Source organism: Apiotrichum porosum (genome assembly GCF_003942205.1).
Source record: "Apiotrichum porosum strain DSM 27194 chromosome Unknown scaffold_6, whole genome shotgun sequence".
Lineage (NCBI taxonomy): Eukaryota > Fungi > Basidiomycota > Tremellomycetes > Trichosporonales > Trichosporonaceae > Apiotrichum > Apiotrichum porosum.
Window position 1 is genome coordinate 932,225 of NW_021167113.1, and position 22,090 is coordinate 954,314.

The window sequence follows — 22,090 nt, forward strand, 5'->3', positions numbered from 1 at the left end:
GCAAGGACCCTCAAACCGTCTCTCTGCGATCTCTGCGCTACGGATGGACCCAAGGATCCCAAGGATCCCAAAGGAGGAAGGACGCGGTGTCTTGAGCCCCCATTGACCTGCAGGCAAACGCAGCAACGGCTTGGGGACTGTGCGCGGGTCGGTGGTCAAGGGAAGGTAAGGGGGCAGGTGTCGTCTCGGCATCTTGGGCCGTCCATGGGCCGTGCACACGAAAGGCCGGTCCTGGCGTCGCACGTCTCATGAATGTTTGCAAGTGGTGTGGTGGGTGAGAGATCAAGAGAGAGTGGCACGTTCGTGGTGTCGATCGCACAGGAATGCAGAGACGTGCCGGCCGATGTGTACTTTTTGCACACGGAACCCGGCCGCCGCGACCATCAAGTTGTCCGTTCTCTACCCATCGACTGGAGTGGTACATTTGGCTCGCCAGCTCGCCAGTCAGACTCAGTATTAACTAACGCTGTAACATACTGCTGCCTTGATACATACGCCACCGCCAACGACCCGAACCGTAAACAAAGACAAGCTCTGCCACTCGCGTGAATCGAGGGCTGCAGAGCTAGTCCGGAAAGCAAGGCGGTACAATTACAATACGCTCGCTCCACAAGAAGGGAAAACAAAAAAGAAGTTTGCGTCCAGTCCGCCGTGTGTCGTGTCGCGTCGCGTCGCGTCGCGCGTCTCTGTTGTATGCACCCTGAACAAACGTGAAAGTGTCTCCAGCGAAAGTGTATCCGATACGCGCTTGTCACAGTTTGAGGCCGAGCCGCGAGCAGCAGACGAGACCGATCGTGTGTGGGTTGCTACCGAGTCAGTGATCAGTTTCAGGTAGGGTACGCCCTGCATCGTCGCTTCAGACATGTGCCTCACCTCGAGTTGCTCGGGACCTTCTTCCCCCCCTCCATCTCACCACTGCGCGCCCATTGGAGTCTGAGAAAACGACGCGATGCCTCCGACGGCACAACTGCCAATGTCAGCAAACAACCCACTCGACCCAGAGGCCAGAGCTGTCTGGAAACTGGCCCCCTTGAATCCTGTATCCACCTCCAGAAGTACTCACGATTCACGCGTCGGGAGGCGACATGCCACTGCCATTGGTGTCCGTGCCCGTGCCCATGCCCACGCCCACACCCACGCCCGAGCCTACGCCCGTGCTGCCGGACGCACTGCCAAAATCGACAGACCCCTGGTGGTCGTCCTCGGCAAGCGTCATTGCGAACAGGGCGAGGATCTCGTCCGCGTCCATCTCGTCCATGTTGATATCGCCGACGTTGAAGCTCGTGGCGGGGGCGGGGGCCGGGGCGGAGACGGGGACGGGGGTGGTGTTGGGGTGCGCTTCGGCGTTGACGGCGGGTTTGGCCATGCCATTGGCGTTACAGTTCTCGTCAGTGGCGATGGCGAAGGCGCCGGCGCCGGCGCCGGAGTGCTCGGTCCAAGTCACCAGGGCAGCGGGCGACACGTCCTCACGGCCACTCTTTGCGCTGCCACTTTGCTGAGCGAGACCCAAGGGAAGTGGCTGGGCGAACGACGGCGTTGTTTGGCCCAACGAGCCATTCAGCATGGGCCAGGACACCGTACGTGGCATCGGCGGTGGGTGCGGAGCGCTGGAGACAGCGAGTTCGGCCGTGCCGAGACTCATGGCGCGGAGGAGGCCTGGCGGCGGGGGTGGTGCGAGGTGGTGGTACGCTGGGGTGAATGGCGAGTGCGCGTCGACCGTGGACATGTGGCCCGGCCACGCCGAGCCGCCGCTGTGGCTGTGCGTACTCGCCGTGGTTGGGCTGGGCGAGATGGGCGACTCGACGACAGACCACGCAAACAGGGCCGAGGTCGGTGTCTGCACCGTCTGCGGGGTATATGGGTGGGTGGGTGCCGCTGCAACTGATGTGGCGGACTGGGCAGGGTGGCAGACGGGCTCGTGTGACTCAAGCTGCAAGTGTAACTGATGCTGCTGGCGCCTCTCGTGCTGTTGCTGGTCGACAGGCTGGGGAGGCAGCGCCGGGAACGTAAAGTCCGTCGAAGCGGGCTGGTGGGCTGGAAGCTGCTGGGGGAGTGGGACCGTCGCGGCGGGGATGGGCAGAGGTGGCGGGTGAGGACGCGCGCCGTCCGGGTGGGTCGTGTATGGCGCCGAACGGCGGCGGCCGAGGACCTGTTCGGCCGGTGCACCCTCTGCAAGATTGTTCAGCAAAGCAAAGTTCACGTCAGCGCTGACAAAAGGTACTCACCCATGGCGTACAGCCTCTTGCGCCTCTTGGCGCCGACGCCGCTGCCAGCGCTCGCCTCGCTGTCGCGCCTGCTGCCGGCACCCGCGTCGCTACCGCGACGAGCGCCTGGACGGGGACACGACCCAGGTGCGAGTCCGAGTCCGACGCCAAGCGATCCGTGGGGGTGTGAGGCAGCGTCGCTCATACGCCGCGGGCTCGTGCCAGCTGAGACTGTACCAGCTCCGCCCACCGACGTCGAGCTTGCGCGCCTCATGTGAGTGAAGACACAACGCTTGTGGCGGCGGATACACGCTGTACAGGGCTCGGAGCCCGAGCATTCCTCGCCGTTACGCCGGCTGCAAAAGGTAAGCAAGCCATAAGCGACAGGTTAGCCGATGAACATACCATGCCTGACAGCTGTGGTGGGGTGGCAGTGCGTGGTGAGCTTGCGACGGCGCGCCAGGTGCAGGGGCATGTGGCGACATTGGAGGAAGAATGTCGCTGCTGGCCGGTGCCGAGTTGGGAACAGAGAGCTGGGGCAAGAAGTTGGCTTGAGGCGGGACAGCAGCAGCAATGTGGTAAGACATCCTGGGTGACATTTGGGCAGCGTGGTGGGTGTGGTGAGCCGTATAGCAGTCACTCGTCGTCGAGTGAGGTGGGATTGACTTTGGGTGTGGGCGTGGCAGCGGCGGCACTGGAGCGCGCACTCCAATACTGTGGTGGGTGTGGACTGGGGAGCCGACACTGGCAATGGCACCCATCACTCGTTGCTCGGCGGCCGTGCGCGGCATATCACGCAGGTCCGGGAGGGTGTTGCGCCTCGCAAAGGTGTGCACGGGGATTGTGGCGGGTGGTGACATGGAAGACGCGCTGGACGAGGACTGGAGGGAAGAAGTCGGTGTTTGATGCTCTGTTTGCGACGTGTTCAGCCCCGGCGTGTGAGGAAATGGGTGTTGGCAGCATGTCTCTTGCTGACCATGCTGAGGAGCTTGAAGTTGGAGCGGAGGGGGCCGGTGTGGAGGACGCCCAGCTTGCGCCCGCGCCTTGCGGTCCCTCGCGTGCTTTGGCTGAGTGGTGACAGTAGACTGCATGTGTACATCCCATGACGAGCCCAGCGATGGAGAGGACGACATGGCAGTTGTCCCAATGCCAAAAGTGGTGGCCGGCGTCGTGGGGAGTCCGCGAGGACCGGCTTTGGCTGGAGAGAGTTCGAGGGGAGACATGGCCCCGTCCCAGATGACGGATGGTGCGAGGGCCACGGGTGCTGGGGCGCGCGGGAGCGTCACGGACACCTTTGGAGAGGGATGTGGGTGTGGGTGTGGGTATGTAAACCCATGAGGGAGGGCTCTTGGAACTGTTGAGGGCATGGTGTAGAAGGAGGCTGTGGTGCGAGCCGTAGGTGGCATGTCTGGGAGGTGGGTTGCGTGGTACTCCCAGTGCGGAGGCGATGGGGCGGGTGCCAGGGATGTCGTTGGTGGGTGGGGGTGAGAGTGAGGGTGCGGTGGGACGACAAGCGGGCGGGGGAACACGTACGGGGTTGTGTCCATGATGACTTGTGTAACTCTTTGAGGAGACAGGTGAGAAGGGGAGAGAAGACGAGGAGGCTGGTTGGTATATGGTCGAAACGAACGAGACGCGTCACACACCACCAACACACTCTTTGCCTCTCCAAACGCGCTTTCCGCGTCTCTGTCCTTCTCCGTATTTACAGATCACAGAAATTCACAGACGGTGCAGCGCACGGTTCAGCCTGCTCCCAAGTCTTGGCACACGACGGGAGACGCGGCGCAACGATGATCCAGTTTCAGCGGCGGTCTCCGCTCTAACCATGTCCCATCCCCGTTTGACAGTCTAGAACCGCTCTTGCGACACAAGACCGCATGCTACGCTTCACACGCGAGACGCTACTCGCTGTTCGTCGCATAGTACCCCTGCTCCAACACCCCAAGAATGCAACCAGTAAATCCAGTAAATCCAGCGCAAATTACTCACACGCTCTAGCTGCCACACTAGCGCCTGGATTTGCCTCCAACATCGCAGCTTGTACGCTTGTCGATCGATCCTTTATACGGCGACTGCGATCTTTGCCTATGACGTCGACATGTACACCCACAGGCCACAAGTCCGAGCGCCCGCTATGCGTGGCGGGCAGGAGAAGCACACCAGTGGCCAGCGGCGAGTGCCGGCCAGCGGCGGGTGCCGACGAGCGGCGGGTGCCGCGGACGTGACAGTGTTCTCAGTCGCATTCTCGACACCGGGAGCAGAGCCATGACCAGCTCAAGGGCGTCGGGGACAGTGCCATGTGCCTCACGCTGGGAGATGGTGTTGTCTGCACGCCGTTGTCGAATTCGTGTTGCAAAGTGGCACCTCTGTTTGACCTAGCGGGATGCGTCCGAGTTTTAGCGGCTATCATGCTGTGCCATTTGTCAAGGTAGTTGGCAGTCACTACCCCTTGGGGGTCAGAGAGGTCAGAGATGCCCAGGTATGTACCAGCGGCCGTTCGCCAGCGAGGAATTGATGGAGACGGAAAACAAGAGATGGGAACAAGATGGCCGCTGTCTTATTGGGGACTGGGTTGGCGGCTGTCGTCCAAGAACGGTACTGCCTCTACATTGTGTGAGGAGTTTTGCGATGCATGCATGCACCCTCGTTCTTGTCTACCCTTACCTCCTAGAGTACGCAATGCATCCGGCAACCGAGGGACTCGACTTGTCAGTGCCCACAGAAACTCAGGTAAGGCAGCGCCACACCGTCCATTGTACCGTTGTACGCGGCGCCGCGCACATTGAAACGAAGCAACAGTAGTGTTTAGCAGGTGAGAGGGGGCCTGGCCGGACCGTGCGCCGGCGTGCGTGCATGCCAAGAGTGAGGACGCCAAGACCTTGCTGTTATACTTGATGGTGGCTGTCTCGCAGAATCCACGACGCGACATGCATGATGGTGGTTGTTCGTTGGGGGAAGGGGAGGGGGGCCGATGGATTGCGGTGCAGAGGAGACTGGCAGGTGGTAGGAAAAAAAAGAAAAAAAAGAGCATATGACGCGTTCCAAGCGCTCGGAAATAGAACACCGTGTAGACGGCCAACAAGGTTTTGTATGACGGCGAGAGACCTGTCTGTTCAACGGGTTGTGGGGGCCCGTGCGCCTGTTTTGGGATACAGCAAAAGCCCTGGTTATATGGGCTAGCGCGCGCGCGCGGAGAACAGCGAAAAGCGAGAAGAGCGAGAAGAGGGCGCGCATCGCCTCCTGGCATCGCTCCGCTTCTCCGTTCGCTTCTCGTCACCGCTTCCCACCTCTTTCCTCTCCTCCATCGTGCGCAGGCCGCAGTCTGTCTCGTACATTACATCCACCCACACCCTCCCATACACCCACGTACACACCCTGTGCACGCAACACACTTGGCCGCAGTCAGTCGCCACCGCACTGCAGCGCATCACACACCCCTCCGCGCACACAGCCAAGACGCGAGACCCTTTCCCTCTCCACACCACCCCCCCGTCATTTACCTTCCCGACACTCCCCTCCGCCCCCCCGGTGTTTCAACCCAGTGCACTGTACCTCTTCACCACCCACACGCGCCGAGATCCCAGTTCTGAAAGTTCAACACTTCTCTCTCTCTCTCTCACACACACACACATACAGAGAGACCTTGTTCTCATTCACCTCGCACTCGACCGTGTTGCTTTAACCCAGCGTTCATTCCAACCCCTGGCGGGCAGCAACCTCAACAACAACACCACCACCACCACCACCAACCCCCGACATGGCGTCCCATACCTTTCCGCCCAACGCGGCGAACGTGGGTTACGCGTACAGTAACGAGGTGGAGATGCAGTCCTCCCAGCCCAACCTACACCACCTGCATGGCTCTGCAGGCGGTCAACCGTCGTCCTCATCCGCGGGCGGCTACAACCCCGACGCCGGGTACAGCTACGTCGCACAGCCCTATGGCCGGGACCACAACGGCGAGCTCAAGAACCCGACCATCACGACCTCGCCGCCGGCAGCGAGCTACCCGGCCTACGCGCACTATGACATCCCAGACCGCTCACCAGTCTCCGCGTCAAGCGTGACGCGCGGGGGCGGTCTCGCAGGTGGCAAACAGGACGACGAGTACCCGGCAGGGTGGACCAAGGAGGACATGGAGGCCGAAGCCGAGTTTCTCAAGCGGGGGTTGATCGACTGGAAGACGATGCTCTCGTGGCGATACTGGATCCGAAAGGAGTGGTGGCGTGAGTACTGAGCGAAGCGGCAATGCGACGCGTGCGTGCGTGCGTGTGCTGACGATGATACAGACTACTACATCGCCCTGACGTTGATCCTCGTATTGGTCATTCTCATGACCGTATTCCACGACCAGATTGTCACCTGGTTGGAACCAGCAGCGCGCTGGATGCAAAAGTGAGTTGACACGCTCGTGACATAGCCTTGTAAACTGACAATCCAAAGCGTCACCTGCGGCTGGATCATCCCCATTGCCGTCCTGTTCATCATCTCGTTCCCACCATTGTTCGGCCACGAGATCGTGGCCATCATCTGTGGTCTCGTCTGGGGCCTCTGGATCGGGTTCGGCATTGTCGCCGCAGGCACCTTCTTTGGTGAAGTCGGCAACTTTTACGCGTTCAAGTACTGCTGCCGCTCGCGCGCAGAAAAGTATGAGAAGAAGAACATGAACTATGCGTGTCTCGCGCACGTCATGCGTCACGGCTCGTTCTGGCTCATCATCGCCGCTCGCTTGTCTGCCATTCCAGGCCACTTTACCACCGCCGTCTTCGCCACGTGTGGCATGAACATTTGGATCTTTATGATCGCGGCCATCCTGACGCTGCCCAAGCAGGTGAGTAATAGCAGCCAAATGTTGGAGCGTGTGGCTAACGATTCGCAGCTCATTACGGTTTACCTTGGTGTCCTCTTTGGCATGCAGAAGAACGGCGAGGGAAAGAGCACAAAGGACCGCATCATTTCATACTCTGTTCTCGCCATTGGCGTCAGTGAGTTAAACATATGTGTTCCTTTGCTAACTCTGACAGTTGTCACCGTCGGCGCGGCGTGGTACATCTACCACGAGATGCACAAGGTGCGCGTGGTTGTGTGGCGCAAGCAGCGTATGGAGCTGGCCTCGCGCGGCGTCTCGCTCAGCCGCCTCGAGTACGGCGGCAGCAAGCTCGACCGTGACCCCGAGGCGTTGGGCGACATGGACTCTGTGCGACCCATCCTCGCCCGCCAGCGCTCACACACGGGTGAGGCGCTCCTCGCCCCACCCGGCGACTCGCCCAACAACAACCGCCACAACAGCTTCCAGACATACCACACACCGTTTGACATTTCGTACAACAAGACAGGCGACATGTCCGTGTACCACCTGCCCGTCGATGCGGCAGACGACGCCGAGCAATCTGCCTATGAGCTGGAACGCGCAGAAGCCGACATTGCAGACAAGTTGCGCGCCCGCGCCTCGCAGCCCACTTCGCCCACCAAGGCCGCCACCGGCCGCGAGCCGCAGTGGCCCGCAGCCCAGCCCGCCAACCTCTACCGCGACCCGTCAACCGCGACCGTGTTCAACCGCCCACCGCCGCAGGCCATCCCAAGCCACTTCCCCGACGCAAACCCTTACGGTGCCGTGCCAAGCCAAGGTATGCCCAGCGGCGACCCCTACGACTACGAGACCGCGCAGGCCGCAGCCTCGCAGCAGCAACAGTACCAGCAGTACCAGTACCAGCAGCAGCAACAGCAGCAGCAGCAGGAGCAGCACATGAACCCGTACGGCCCCAGTGGCGGGTACAGGTAGTCGTGTGGGATGTGTAGCAAGCTGGCCCACCAAAAAAATGACTGGTCTCTTTTTTTATAACGTTATTTTACGTGTTTTTTAGATGTGATGTATGTGAACCCCATTTTGTCAAACGAGTTGGAATGCGTGTACGCTGGATATGGAGGCAGTACATCGTATGTGACGACTGTGAGCTTGACGCTGCTGTTGACATCACAAGCACATCCGATTAATGCGACGTCTCGTGCTGGGTTTCGGTGGTGAGTGGCGAAAAAAACACACTATGCCAGCATTATCAGGCTTACCGTCGAGAATCTGTATGGACTATGCGTTTCTCAACCACTACCGAAAACACACCATGTTAAGATACTAGACTTAACAGTAAGAATCTTACCGGTCTTATGTGTTTTTCTAGACTATGGCCCCGCTTTTAAAAAACACACAACGTCCCGAAATCACACTTGCCGCCGAGAGTCTTGTGTGGATAATGTGTTTCTCGTGTTTATCGACCGCCGCTGGGCGCAACGGACCGCACTGACCTTCATCTGGCCTCTGGCACCTTCCTCGACAAACACACACATCCTTCCACACACCTCACCTTCTCTCATCCTCATCCTCAACCTCAACCTCCTTTCACAGTATCACTCACTACTTCTTCTCTCACAAGATGCCTGGCTACAAGCGCGGTCGTTCCGACAGCCCCAGCGCCCAGACGGCTCCCAAGAAGACGGTAAGTGATGGATGCAAAGTGGCCAAGAGTCGCCACCCGCACCTGGACCGCACCCGCTGACCGCGTCCAGCTCCCCGCCGAGTCTGTCAACGGACACGCCGACGGACAGGTCAACGGACACGAGCAGGAGCAGCCCGCCACTACCACCACCAAGCCCGTCCCCGCCTGCGACCCCTTCATTGCCATGTCCCCCGAAGACATGGTCGCGCAGCTCACGCAGGCGGACAAGGTCGCCTTCCTCCAGCAATCGGCGCAGCGCGAGGCCACCGTCCGCTACGCCCACCTCGTGCGCGAGGGCGGCCTGCTTACCCGCCACCACCTCGAGTTCCTCGTCAAGGAGCGCGGCGGCGCGTACACGCTCCCCGACACGCCCCACCTGCTCGCGGAGCCTGTCAAGACCGAGCTGGACAAGTGGCTCGACGAGGTCAAGGCCGCGATCATCAAGCACCTCAACAAGGACCTCAACAAGGACAACGACAACGACATGGACGAGGATGAAGACGACGGCGAGGACGAGCAAAAGGGCGGCGACGAGGGCGGAGACAATGGTGAGGTATGCGTTACGTGCCGCACGCTGACGGCGTAGACCACAAGGGCGCTGCGGCTACTGCTGCCGCTACCGCTGCTACCGACGTTTCCCTTGCTACCGCCGCTGCGGCTGCCGCTGCGACTCTCGTTCTCGCCGAGGACGGCGGCAAGTAAAGTAGCCACAGTAACCAAGTACCTGTACATATGGAGGCGAGCGCGGGTGGCAGGTCTTTGTACAACCATTTCCGTACACTCCTACCGGGGTCCTCATGCATCCACCTGGGCCATGGCCCGTATGCCGACCACCATGTCGCGGTTGACAGGAACGTCTGCGTCGGTAACCTCCATTGTGCCAAGGCCATGTCTTGGGCCTTTCTTGATCGGTGATATCCGTGGCGTCGCGGTCGAGGCTGCCGGCGGTTTGATCACGAACCTGACCCCGAGCACCAACGCAGCATGGCCGAGCCGCGCCACCTGCGATACCGGTCAGATAACAGAAGCGAACAGGCGCGAGTGAGAATATCTACATGTGTGCATGGGTGTATGGGTGTCAAAATGTCTCCTGGGCAAGGGGAGAGTCTATGTGTTTGAACAGGCGCCACACGGCGTATCCTGCCGCGAGCGTGCCAACTGCCTGAGAGGGTGGTGTCAGCGATCACCTCCCAGCCGCCGAGGTTGTACCAGCCCAGCTACGTCGTCATCCTTGCACGATTCTCTCAGCTGCAATGGCATCTCTGCGGACGAGTAACAGGGAGGAAACACCACTCACAGTCAAGGCAAACGGCCACACGAGCGCCGGATCGTGCATAAGCGGCAGGAACAGCAACACCACACCGGCGCCCGTAGCTTGCATGAAGAGGAAGACGGCGGTGACGATGGATTTCAGGCCCGCTGGGTATGTCACATGTATATCAGCAGCAGCACGAGGAGGCCCTTAGCTGGTACATACGAGGGCTCATGGTGTATCCGAGCTCCATGGCCGTGACGACGGCGATGCTCTCTGAGAGACCGGTGAGGAGCGGCGCGGGGAGGACGAGCCACGCCGACTGCGTCGCGGGTAAGCTTGATTGGGCAGATTCAAAGCGGTACTCACCAGCGGGGACACGCCATCGCACGTCGTCGACTCGTACCCGCACGGCGAGGTGTGGTACACCTGTTCGAGGTCAGCTACACGTTTCGACGGAGGGTAGCTGGAACACACCTTGTACTGCAACACGGCGCACCAGGCCATCGCCAAGGCTGCGAGCCCAAAGCCAAACACAATACGCCGGATGGGGCCGAACGCAATTCGTCGTGCGTTGAGGTATGGGTAGACGATCTTGTTGAGGATGGGGATGGAGAGGACGATTGCAAGGGGGTTACTGAAGAGTCAGCTACGGAAGGCAATAAATAGCTCTACTCACGCCTTCTCCAGAAAGTCGTTCGGTACGCCCTGGCGGTCAGTTACCGATGCCGAAACTACGCAACTCACGTTCGTGGTCATGCTCCCCGCTAGACTCGTCATGAGCGAATTCAACCCTCCATCAGCGACGTTGTACACTGTGAAGAACAGGAACAGCTTGATGACCTGGAACACCTGGCGGACATCGGTGTCCTCGTCGTGTTTGGACGTATGTGCGCGGCGGGCGAAATGATACACGTCCAACACGGCCGTGGAGGAAGGCGCGACCGGGGGCCGGAGGTGTGGTTGGACTGCGAGCAGGACGGGAGGCATGAGGAAGAAGATTGCCTGAATGTTAGCTGCGCTACAAGTGACATAAGGGAGCTTACCCCTGGTATCAGGAATGCGAGCCAGAACCCGACGTATTTCTCGGCAAACGTCGAGGTGACTGCAATAAAGGCGCCAATGTTGATCGAGTGGTAGTATGCCGCCATGATCTTTTGGACCGTCGCTGCAACGAGTCAGCTGGGGATGCCTTACATCAATGCAGCTGCACGTACCTTCCCTCTCCACAATGACCTTTTCGCCTGTGGGGAGCTCGTCGATGTAGTCGTCTGCCACGTACTGCTCCGCCATGAGCGGGGCAATGTTGGCCTTGATGAGCCCCGCCGAGCCCCCCAGGAGGATGAGGGAGGACAGGAAAGGTGTGAACGCGTCGCCCTGGAGGACCGAGGGGAGAGCAGCTGGTCGTGTGAGCTTTTTGACCTGCCCGGTCCACAAAACTCACCATAAACACTCAAGATGTGCGCGACACCCGCGAGCACTGTCCCGAACGCAATGGTCGGGAGTTTTCCCCAGCGCATGTCGGCCAACGCGCCGCCGGCGAGCGGTGTCGTGAACGCCATGAGCGTAAACAGGGTGCTCAAGGCCGTGGCAACGCGCAGACCCATGCCGAGCGCACCCGGTGTCCCGTTCCCATCTACTGGTGCTCCTGTCGTGCTCCCCTCTGGCATGGGCCGTTGTATAAAGTTGGTGAACACGCCGCCGACGCCGTAGTAGCTCGCGCGCTCGGCCAGTTCCACCAGGGCCAGCGTGTACGCTGTCATGGGTACCCGGCCTGGGACGCGTCGGAGGGTAGCGAGCTGGGCTGTCGAGGGTAGCGGGTGCTCGTCCGCATCGTCTACAGCGTGAGTGTCACTGTCGGGGACTGGTGTGTGTGGTGTGGTGTGGCTGGTGGTTGTGCAAGGGACGTGGAGGGAGGGGAACACTCACGGACTTGGATGTGAGGTACACGAACGCGGGGCCGTTCGCCGCCGTCAGTGGGGAGAAGCTCGTAAGCTGAGCCGGAGGGTAGGCTGGGCGCAAAGGTGCGCCTCAGCATGGCCCACATTTAGACGATATTAGCTGGGTGAGATGGGGAGGAAGGGGTGGTGGATGGGTTGTGATTCTGACGGAGGGTTGGAATGACGAAAGGGCCCTGTCTGGAGAGTGTGGGTCCCCGCGGGTGCTGCATCGCACTGTTGCGCAGTCGCGTTTCAGCGTCCCCGCTTCATCGATCCGTGTAGCTTATTTGGTCGTCGCGGTGTTGCTTGCTTGCGGGGTGGGGTGTATGCGATGAGGGAGTGTATGTCTTCAAGGACTGGTGTTGTTGTTGTTGTTGATAACACACATATTCATTCAACGCTGATTACAGATGGGACTAGCGCGGCTCCCCGAATGGTTGATCCAGCCACTCTTTCCATTCCCCATTTCTCCTCTCGCCCTCTCCCGCCCTCCCTCGCACCCAGCTGGGTCTCGTTGGCCCCTTACAGAATCACAGAATCACAGAATACAGACTGCATGCCACACCTTGGAACCACCATCAACGACGATGACTGTATGACTGTATGCGCCTGTTTGCCACCCTTCGCCATTCACCTTGTGAGCGTCATCAGAGCCCAGCATTGCGTTTACTAGCCCTAGTCGATGCGGTTCAAGAGCGGCGCGACTGACCTTGCCCCCCGGTAAAAGGCGGGCTGTTTGCCTCCGTATGGCCCCGCGCATCCCGGCGAATCTCACTGGCTGCGAGTGGTGCCGCCGGCGCAACGCGGTGGAGGTCGGCCGCCGTGCAGGGTGGTGGCCGTGGTGTGGGTGTCTCGGTGCGACACGATGATAAGCGAGAGCAAAGACGGACGAGCGAGGGTACATGAGAAAGGCGCACCTCTGCAACAATGCACGGGTTCACAGGTGTCTCCATTTCGACGTCTGACAATGGCTTCTGCCCCAGCATGTTGACAGCCCGACCGTCTCCCAGCTCCCCCAGTTCCACCGCAATGGGGCAGGCAAATCGAGAGCGCCGTGTCACCACCCAAAAACGTGCTACGCAAGCCTGGGCTATGGGGACTAACCTCGCGGGTCCCCAAGGAAATGGCAGTAACCAGTGTGTGCTTTGAATACAGACCATGTTGTGTGTGTCTGTCTGTCGCAGCAGTCGACGTTGCTGCACCACTCAAAAACACACTACGCGGTCGTCAGCAGTCTGCAATGCTGCAACACTCGGTTAAGCATCATGCACACACTCTACTACAGATCTTAACGGTGGGGTCGCATATGCCACGGGGTTTTCGGAGTTATTGCCGGGAGGCGGCATCAGGGCGGACGGCCTGGGGGGTGACGCGGAGAGGGCCGGAGCGGCAGAGACCCATCCCACCGCTGCCCCCCCACCCCCCTCTCCCACCGCTCGCCGGCCGGCGCGATAAAAAAGAGCAACCACTCCCTGCATCTCACCTTCACCCACCCCCCTCCTCACCACTCCCAAAATGCCGTACCGTGCCAACCCCCTCTTCGCGCCCGGCGTCTCCAACTTCTACGCCCCGGCTGCCACCGAGGCTAGCGCCGCCCCCACTGGCGTCGACCTTTACGCTCGGTACGTCCCCGCCCCCCCTCGTCGCCGTCGAGAGGCGGCGCAACCAGGGGGGGAAAAAACGTTCTGCGCTGACCATCTAACAGCTTCGCCCTTGCCGGTGCTCTTGGCTGTGCCGTCACCCACGGTGCCCTCACCCCCGTCGATGTCGTGAAGACCCGCATCCAGCTCGAGCCCGAGGTTTACAACAAGGTGCGTAAAATAATGGGGTGTTTTTGTGGGAGGGGGTGTGTCGTCCAGATGCGGCGCGTTTGGCTTTTGCCGAAGGGCGAGATGGGATGTGTGGTGTTGTTGCACAGGGGATTTGCCCAGTGTATACAGTTGCCTTTGGGTGCATGCACTGCACTGCAGACAGGTGGATCAGCATCGCCTGCATGCCCAGTCTGCAGGCCATGCAAAACGCCCAAAACTCCACTGCTACATCGCTATCGGGCGGGCCAAGCGGAGCGATGGTCCGCGGCAGCCGAGCGACGGAGATGTCGGCGGGCAACGCGAAAACGTGCTCGTTCCGTACCTCCGGCCCGGCCGCCGGCAGATGCAGCCATCATCCAACGCCGTGTTCTGCACCAACGTCCATCATGGATGTATGCATAGGACCCAGGCTGCGGATGAGGCGGCATGCGTGGCCATCTCGCACCCGCAGACGTGACACGGTGGCACCCAACACCCGCACTCACACACCCGCACCACCTCTCCTCAACAATATACCACCACCCACCAACATGTTTGCTGACTCTTCCTCTAGGGTATGGGCAACGCCTTCAAGCAGATCATCTCGACTGAGGGTGCCGGTGCTCTCCTCACTGGTCTCGGCCCCACCGTTGTCGGTTACGCTCTCCAGGGTGCCTTCAAGTTCGGCGGTTACGAGTTCTGGAAGAAGACCGCCATTGACACCTTTGGCATTGAGGCCGCCACCAACAACCGTCAGGCCGTCTACCTCGGTGCCTCGGGTATTGCCGAGTTCTTCGCCGACATTGTCCTCTGCCCCCTTGAGGCCACCCGTATCCGTCTCGTCTCGCAGCCCACTTTCGCCAACGGTCTCGTCTCTGGCTTCCTCCGTATCCTCAAGGAGGAGGGTGTCGGTGCCTTCTACGCTGGTTTCGGTCCCATTCTCTTCAAGCAGGTCCCCTACACCATGGCCAAGTTTGCCGTCTTCGAGATTGCCTCGGAGAAGATCCTCCACGCCGCCGGCAAGACCAAGGACCAGCTCACTGGTGGCCAGTCGACCGGCCTCAACCTCGGTGCCGGTCTGATCGCCGGTATGGCCGCCGCCGTCATCTCGCAGCCCGCCGACACCCTCCTCTCGAAGATCAACAAGACCAAGGGTGCCCCGGGAGAGTCGACCACCTCGCGCCTCATCTCCATGTCCAAGACCCTCGGCCTCAAGGGTCTCTTCACCGGCATGTCCGCCCGTCTCGTCATGATCGGTACCCTCACTGCCGGCCAGTTCCTTATCTACGGCGACATCAAGAAGGCCCTCAACGCCAAGGGCGGTGTCGAGATCGCTGCCGCTCCCAAGTAAATTAGAACTTAGCGGTTAGTTTGGGGATGTGGGGATGTCATCACCTTGTCTCTCTTAGTTAGCATCTGGAGCAGGGCGCGTGGGGGGTTTTGTGCATTGGGCCGGGACGCAGTGTGCGAAGGGCAGCTTTCAATTGGGCCGTCCACTGATCGACCTTGTCCGGAAACGGTTGGGAGCGAGGACTGGTGGTGGCCACCGAGCGGACAATGTGACCAGAGGCATCGGACAAGTTGCCTCCTGTTCTTGGTGGGATCCTGTAGCAACTTGTGGGACCCATTCTCAGCCCTTGCATATAACTGATGCCTGGTAATACGCTTGGCCCGGTGGTATGCATGTATCACTGAGACTGACTGAAGACTGGAAACGGGTTCCAGACCAGAAACGAGCGCATAAGGCAGTGGGCACGGAGCGTTTGGCCCCGCTAATGTCACTGCTAATACAGTGGTGTGTTCCAGGTTACAACTTGTCAGTGGCTCGACATGAGATGGCTTGCGCCGCCAGGCTCTGACATTCGCGCTCGTCTCGACTGGCGGCCAGTGTATCTGGAGCAAAGTGGCACCCCCGTCGCGGGGATCGCGTCGATGACGCCACACCCCCCGCTGGCCTGCATGTTGACAAGCTCACGAACGCAACGCTTTCTTGATGGCACCACCGTAGTGGTTTGGGTGGAACACAGGTCGCGCCCGCAGACTGCACGCTGCACGTACACTGCTGTGGTCGTATTCTATCATGCATGGACAACGGCGAAGAACAAGAATGAATGATGTGCACCGCTCCGCCGGTCAACGGCGGGACAGGTGGCGAAGTATAACCAGGAGAGAGACAGAGAGGAATAGACACTCTTTTATGTACGACTTCGGGGGGGGGGGGGGGGGGGGTCACTGGGTGTGTAATGAATGGGGCAAAGCACAGCACGGGGCAGTAGGAACCGTATGTGGGGCGTGAGATGGAAAGGGTTCGTTTAGACATGAGGGAGGTCGAAAAGGGGGGCGTTTGAACGGTCGCGTTATATGATACACTGAATGACCGTGTGCTTGTCATGTGGCGTGGGGTCGGGGGCATGTAGGTGGGTGGATACGTCAAGGAATGGCCAAAGGAGCTTGGGAGCGCTTTGGTCGGCGTGTATTTTGTTCGTATTTTCTTGGTATTTCTGTGATTTTTCGGAATAATCACCGCGGTGCTGTTGCACACTCGCCGTCTAGCCGCGCTTGAACAGGTTGAACAGTCTACTGCGCTTCTCGCGAATGGTCGCGGGGGTCTGGCGGCCGCTGATCGTCGCGGGGGTCTGGCGACCACTTGCAGGTGGCTCGGGTTCGGGGAACCGGGCGTTGCGAGGGAGAGTCTTGGCGATGCGTTCAGCACGCTCGGCGCGCTCACGCTGGGCACGCTCGCGGTCCGAGTTTGCGCGCTCAGCCGCCAGACGGCGGTCTTCGCGATCACCCCTGTCGCCGTGCAGGATGTGGCGGGCCTTTTCGCGCAAGCTGGCCATGCTCGTTGGCTTGTTGAGCGCTGTCGTGACGGCTGGAGCTGGGGGTGCGAGCATTTCAACCTGGTACGGCGCGCCCTTGGGGTCGTGTTTGAGGTCGCGCGTGGCAGTCGGCGGCGTGGCGGTCGGCTCGACAATGCGCGGTGGACGCATGTCCGCTGGCGCGGTGCCAAACTTGTCAAGGGCAGACTCGGACTTGCGCGAAGGGATACGCTTGATGGCGCGACGGAGCGGGTGCTCTTGGCCGTGGGTGAATGAAACGCGATCGGAGGTCTCGCCACTCAAACGGTGCCCAAACACACTGGCAAGCGTGGGCCTCGAGTTGCGCTTGTGCTCGACCTTTGGTGGCGACTCGATGGTGACCTTGTGCGGCTTGATGACGCCAAAGGAGGAAAACTGCGGTGGGTCGACAATAGATGGCGTCAGGGGACGCAGGCTGATGGTGCCCAGGTCCTCGGGCATGGCGGGTAAAGGAGGGAGATCTTGGCCCTCGGCGCGCGCCTTGCGTGCTTCGTCGACATACAGTTCAACAGTCTTGGCCCACGCAGCGAGACGGTGCAGGTTGTCGTCACTTGGTCCGACGGCCTCGGGCGCGGTACTCTGCTTGGCGTGGCGACCGGGCGAGGTAACGGGACGGTTGGGCCGAGGCAGCTCGCCACGGAAGCGGGATACAAGTGTAAGGTCTGCGCTGGCGATACGGGCACGCTCGCGGCCCTGGTCACGCCTCACCTCGAGGTCTTCGGACAGAACACGCGCATGACCGCTGACCGAGCTGCCCCCACGGAAGGTGACAGGTGTGAACAGCGTATCACTCGAAATCGACACGTCGAGCATGGGCGCCTTGGATCCGAAGCGCGGTGGAGTGTAAGGCGTTGCTGCTGCCTGGGCGCTAGGTGTGCTGGATACGGTCGGGAGGAAGGTAGAATCAAAGGACGTGTCCGTCTCGGCCTCGGCGACAGCCGCAAGGCGGTCAATACCGGCACTGCGGGACATCTCGCCCTTTTTGTGCAACTCCTTGGCGAGGTCGAGACTAGTGCACCTCTGGTGAGCATGCTTGCTAGGTGACTGGGTACGTGGGCTGTTCTGGGGTACGATGACACCCGAGGCCCGGAGACCTTCCAGGGAGCGCATGGCGCGGGCCACAGCATCTTCGCGCGAGTCGGCGACGGGTGGAGGGCTGGTGCCCTCGAGCGAGCGCATGGTGCGGGCCCTAGCCTCTTCCTCGCGTGCACGGGCATTGAGACCCTCGAGCGAACGCATGGTGCGCGCAACGGCCTCGTCGCGGTCGCGTGATTGTCCGGGGGACTCGTACGTGTCGGCCTTGACTGGTGTGCGCGAGCGCTGGTTCTTGCCCTTGGTGAGCACCGCGGCCGCAGAAGACGGGCGTGGGAGCGCCTGTGCCTCCCCGGCAGAGACGCGTGGCGCTTTGGGGTCTTTGACAAGCTCTTGAACACGCAACGGCTTGACCTTTGTGGCTGCAAGAGAGTTAGCCAAATATCGAGGTCTGTACAACTCACGAGTTCCCTCACGAGTTGCCTCCTTGGGCTGGAGACGGGTGACGCGCTTGACAGGGGTCTGGCGCGGTTTCTGCGCCTCGACAGCCGACACGGTCTTGGCTGGACGAAGGTGCATCTCGCTAGCGGGCTGACCGAGTGCCGTGGCAGGTCGGGCCTTCTTCTTTGTGCGCTTGACCGTCATGTCGCTCTTGACCGTCTTGAGCTTGGGCTGCTGCTGGGCAGGTGGTGGCTGGTGGTGCTCCTCAAGCGACTCGTCCATTTCCGCCTCGTACGACCTGTCCAAGGACACATCGTACACTGCCTCACGGACAAAGGTCGGCGTGGAAAACATGGACGGCTTGCTGGGCGCGAGCGCCTGGTGCTGGTACGCCTCGAGTGCCGTGATGCGGGCGACGGGGTCGGGACAGATCATGTACCGAAGCAGGTTCTCGACCGTGGGCGGCATGCTCCAGTGACCCAGCCACTCGCCGAGATACGTGCGGTGGCGGTACTCGTCGAGACCCTCTTGCTCCTCAAACGTCTCGTCCTCGTCCCACTCGAACGGCGTGCGGCCAACGAGCACCTCGTAACAGGTGACGCCGAGGGCCCAGACGTCAGCTGCACGTTCGTCGTGTGGGGCACCGGCCGAGCGCTGAGGGTCGAGGTACTCTGGAGTGCCGAAAGTGAGGACCGACAGGAACCGGCCGCGCGATCCGGCATCGTGCTTGTTGGCAAAGCCGAAATCGACGAGCACAGGGACGTCATTGTAGTTCATGACAATGTTGGGCGGCTTGATGTCGTTGTGCGTGATGCCGCGCTCGTGGAGGTATGCCACGGCGCTGGTCAAGGCGCGGAACCACGGGCGGGCTTGTTCGAATGGCACCTTGAGCGGAATCGTGTGGGCCAGGTAGGGCATGATGATTCTAAACGAGTCAGTCAAGTCATCGGCTGCCGCCGCCACCAAACCGTTCCGCCAACCAACAAACAGGCCCAAGCGTTGGTCACGCCGTGACCCCCCAGGAGTACACCGTTTCGGCGGTTCGGCGGTTCGCCCATCCACTTACAAAGCATAGGTTGGTGTGATCACAAAGGCTTCAAACTGGATGATGCTGGGGTGTGGTTCGTGGCGGAGCGACCTGATAATCTTCATTTCGCGCCAGAGAGCCGTAATGCGTTGTTTCTGGCCCTAATTTTCATCGTGTCAGTTCCATGAATCCATGACCTCACTGTCACGGGTGGGCCCGTGCGCGCGCGGCCAGCGCCGACAATAGCGCGGACACGCGTCCCCGCGCCTTTGATGGTGGTACTCACTGGGTCACTGTCGCGATGGACGAGCTTTATCGCCACACACCCAGCGGCGCCGACGCCGCCATTCATGGCTGCCATACGGCCCAAGCGGACGCCGGGGTCGTTACGGCGCATCATGGATGAGCGCGGGTCACGCAGACGACACACCCAAACACTGCCCCAGTTACCGTAGCCGACCTCCTCGACAAAGTCGAAGCGGTCAGACAACTGCTCGTCTGTCAGGTTGTAGATGCCCGTCATGTGTCCCGCGGCGGACGCCGAGGGCCGCTGGGCAAACTGCCGATAGTGTGCTTCGGTAGTGGGCGCGACGGCACCGGGACCAGCATTGGCCGCTGCACGAGCGAGGAACTTTGAGAAGCGGGCAAACTCGACTTCGTCGCGCGTGAGCTCGGGTTGCTGGGAGGCCGGCGGGGTGGGGAAGGCATGGCCGCGAGGGGTCCTGGGAGGCACGGGGTAGTTGTAGACGTGGGAAGAGGTGACATTGCCTGATGCCAGCGCGGCCAGGGCGTTTGCCGTAGCGACCTCTTCGTCCTCGTCTGAAGAGTACGACAGCGTGTTGAAGCGCGGTGGGCACGGAATGCCCTCGGTGTCGTACATGAACACGGGGGAGAGCGGCGATTGAGCAGGGGCAGCGGCACCGCGAGCAGCCTTGGGCGACGGGCTGTACTCCACCGTCTGGTGGCGGCGGGGTGTCGCAGAGGCCTGCTGCGGGACCGCTGGTCGGGAGGTGGTGTGTGTAGCTATGGTGGTGGTGAGGTGTGAGAGTTGAGGTTGAGAAGTGTAGCCAACAAGTGTACGTCTACCCCCCGGGTCTCCCATCATGATAGGTACGGTCTGTGCTGCAAACTCGAGTGTTGACCCCAGGGCGGCCGCTTCAAGAATGTCCATTTGCCTGGCCTGGGCGGCGTGTTGGTGCACCTGAACTCGACGGGCTGTGTCGGAGAGGTCGGGGTATCGTCGGCCCGCGGAAGAGGCGCGGTGCTTGCTTGGGTCGTATGGGTGGTCGTAGTACGAATTGATGCCTGCAATAGTGTCCCATGCAATCTCCTGGCGTGACTGCCTCTTGTTTGTTGAACCGGCTGCTGCAGCTGCTGCTGCCGCTGTCGCTTCCATGGCCGCAGGAGGCGAAGAAGGGATCGTGGCCGCCGAGCTCTGCGAGGGTGAGGAGGCCTGGCGAAGAGAGGGAACACTAGGGTGGCTGGAGGCGATGGCGCTGTCAGAGTGCTGGCGCTGCTCGTCGGTGGCGTGGGTATGGTGGCTCAGGAAGAGTCGCTTGACTTTGGACCGGCGGCGTCCAAGGGTCATACCGGCGCTTTGGTACGAACAAGTCAGTCGGTAGTGACGACCAGGAGGGGGGAGTGAGACGCAGGCGCAGTCGAGACGTAGGGTCGCGTAGAGGTGATGGAAGGTGGGGGGGGTGCGCGTGTTGTTATCCGGGTACTGCTAGTGGATGGTAGGGGCAATGGAACTTGCTGCTGGGAACCAAGGAACGGAACCGGCGGAGAGCAGGCGCGCAGGCCGATGTATTGGATGGAGGATGAAGAGGATGAGGATGAGTGTCTGTGTATGGGGGAGAGACAGAAAGAAGACAAAGTGGCAGGTGGCGTCGTGTTGTGTTTGTGTTTTTTGGCGTGAGAGTTGTTTGTTGTTGTCTCACCCCCCCACCCAGTCACGAGGAGGGATGCACAAAAGACAGGCGCGTGTCTCTCTTGACAACCTATCCATGTCAACACCTTTGGGCACGCATCGTCGCTCCGTCGGGGCCACCTCTAAAGCTTCTCTGTGCATCCAAGCGCAAACGCGAGCGCACTTTTGGGTCCTGTGCATGTCGCACGCTCCGTGGCAACAAGGCAACGAGGCCCCGGGGCCACCCACCCCAGTCACGAGACATCACCGGAGACACAAGAGACAGAGCGCGCAACTTCGTCAAAGGAGGATCTGGCGTTTGTCGTAGGCATCTTGGTGGATTGCAGGGGCACGGTTCCCGCGCTCTAGAAGAGACCGTCAAGACGACTCTAGCGACGTTAGACGTGCGTACTAGCCCTTGCGCGACGGAGAAGAAAGAGGACGGTTTCATAAGAACTTTCACCGCGTCCGTGGTTGTCTCGAGGCCACTGCATTGTTTGTGCGGCCGGTGACGATCGTTGTGGCTCGGGGCAGGGACCGTCTGCGCAAGGGGGTGCAGCCAGCTAGCAGCTTTTAGCAGCGTGCACAGAGCGTGATCTCTGGCTGCTAGGGACGTCAAGGAGAGTGAGTAGCCCGTGGGCCGTGGGGGTCGGGGTAACAGCATGTCGCGCTCGGACCACCTCCACCACTGCCCCCACCATCCACGCCACACGGCCGAGCGTTAGCGGGGGTGGCCCCTGTGGGACGCATGCATACACCATGGCCCCTTACGGCCACCAGACCACCTCTCCATGCACGACCCACTCGACTACTGTATGTGTGGCATTCACCACAATGGTGCAATGGTCAGAGAGTACCCGAGCACCACACAGCTGTCCAGCGCGAGGGAAATGGTATGGCGTCATGTTGACATTACGCCGCCGTACGCCGTCGTCGTCGTCGCGCCAGGCATGTAATGTGCCGAACATTGGCTGTCACGCTCGACGGGCGATTCCCACCCAGGAAGCTGGCAGCTCTGCAGCTTTGCAGCTTTGCGGCCTACGTAACGCGTCCTGCGTGGGGTCATTTGGGCGCACACCAAGACATTTACGGGGGTGCAGTGTTCATGTTGACCTCTGCTGCGTACCACCTGGCCACTTGGCC

The 22,090-nt window shown here is 60.8% G+C and overlaps 6 protein-coding genes across 6 annotated transcripts; 3 read left to right on the forward strand and 3 right to left on the reverse strand.

Annotated features, from left to right (window-relative positions):
• Positions 1 to 1,066: 1,066 nt before the first annotated feature.
• Positions 1,067 to 3,751, reverse strand: EHS24_008121 (uncharacterized protein; the record flags this gene model as incomplete). Its single annotated transcript, XM_028623446.1, has 3 exons — positions 1,067 to 2,169; positions 2,226 to 2,560; positions 2,610 to 3,751. The coding sequence occupies 3 exons, from the start codon at positions 3,749 to 3,751 to the stop codon at positions 1,067 to 1,069; spliced, it is 2,580 nt and encodes an 859-aa protein (XP_028476379.1).
• A 2,213-nt stretch (positions 3,752 to 5,964) lies between these two features.
• Positions 5,965 to 7,989, forward strand: TVP38_4 (Tlg2-vesicle protein; the record flags this gene model as incomplete). The annotated part of the gene is made up of 5 exons (XM_028623447.1): positions 5,965 to 6,433; positions 6,497 to 6,602; positions 6,651 to 7,038; positions 7,087 to 7,192; positions 7,232 to 7,989. 5 exons carry the CDS (start codon positions 5,965 to 5,967, stop codon positions 7,987 to 7,989), a joined length of 1,827 nt encoding a protein of 608 aa, XP_028476380.1.
• Positions 7,990 to 8,635: 646 nt separating this feature from the next.
• On the forward strand, positions 8,636 to 9,400 carry EHS24_008123 (uncharacterized protein; the record flags this gene model as incomplete). Its single annotated transcript, XM_028623448.1, has 3 exons — positions 8,636 to 8,698; positions 8,769 to 9,246; positions 9,285 to 9,400. The coding sequence occupies 3 exons, from the start codon at positions 8,636 to 8,638 to the stop codon at positions 9,398 to 9,400; spliced, it is 657 nt and encodes a 218-aa protein (XP_028476381.1).
• Positions 9,401 to 9,776: 376 nt separating this feature from the next.
• EHS24_008124 (uncharacterized protein) lies at positions 9,777 to 11,988 on the reverse strand (the record flags this gene model as incomplete). Its single annotated transcript, XM_028623449.1, has 11 exons — positions 9,777 to 9,860; positions 9,996 to 10,117; positions 10,176 to 10,272; positions 10,320 to 10,379; positions 10,428 to 10,587; positions 10,630 to 10,658; positions 10,698 to 10,955; positions 10,997 to 11,118; positions 11,168 to 11,350; positions 11,395 to 11,787; positions 11,880 to 11,988. 11 exons carry the CDS (start codon positions 11,986 to 11,988, stop codon positions 9,777 to 9,779), a joined length of 1,617 nt encoding a protein of 538 aa, XP_028476382.1.
• Positions 11,989 to 13,405: 1,417 nt separating this feature from the next.
• MIR1 (mitochondrial phosphate carrier protein) lies at positions 13,406 to 15,031 on the forward strand (the record flags this gene model as incomplete). The annotated part of the gene is made up of 3 exons (XM_028623450.1): positions 13,406 to 13,512; positions 13,596 to 13,701; positions 14,255 to 15,031. 3 exons carry the CDS (start codon positions 13,406 to 13,408, stop codon positions 15,029 to 15,031), a joined length of 990 nt encoding a protein of 329 aa, XP_028476383.1.
• Positions 15,032 to 16,229: 1,198 nt separating this feature from the next.
• On the reverse strand, positions 16,230 to 20,626 carry EHS24_008126 (uncharacterized protein; the record flags this gene model as incomplete). Its single annotated transcript, XM_028623451.1, has 3 exons — positions 16,230 to 18,936; positions 19,078 to 19,199; positions 19,325 to 20,626. The coding sequence occupies 3 exons, from the start codon at positions 20,624 to 20,626 to the stop codon at positions 16,230 to 16,232; spliced, it is 4,131 nt and encodes a 1,376-aa protein (XP_028476384.1).
• Between the last annotated feature and the right edge of the window lie 1,464 nt (positions 20,627 to 22,090).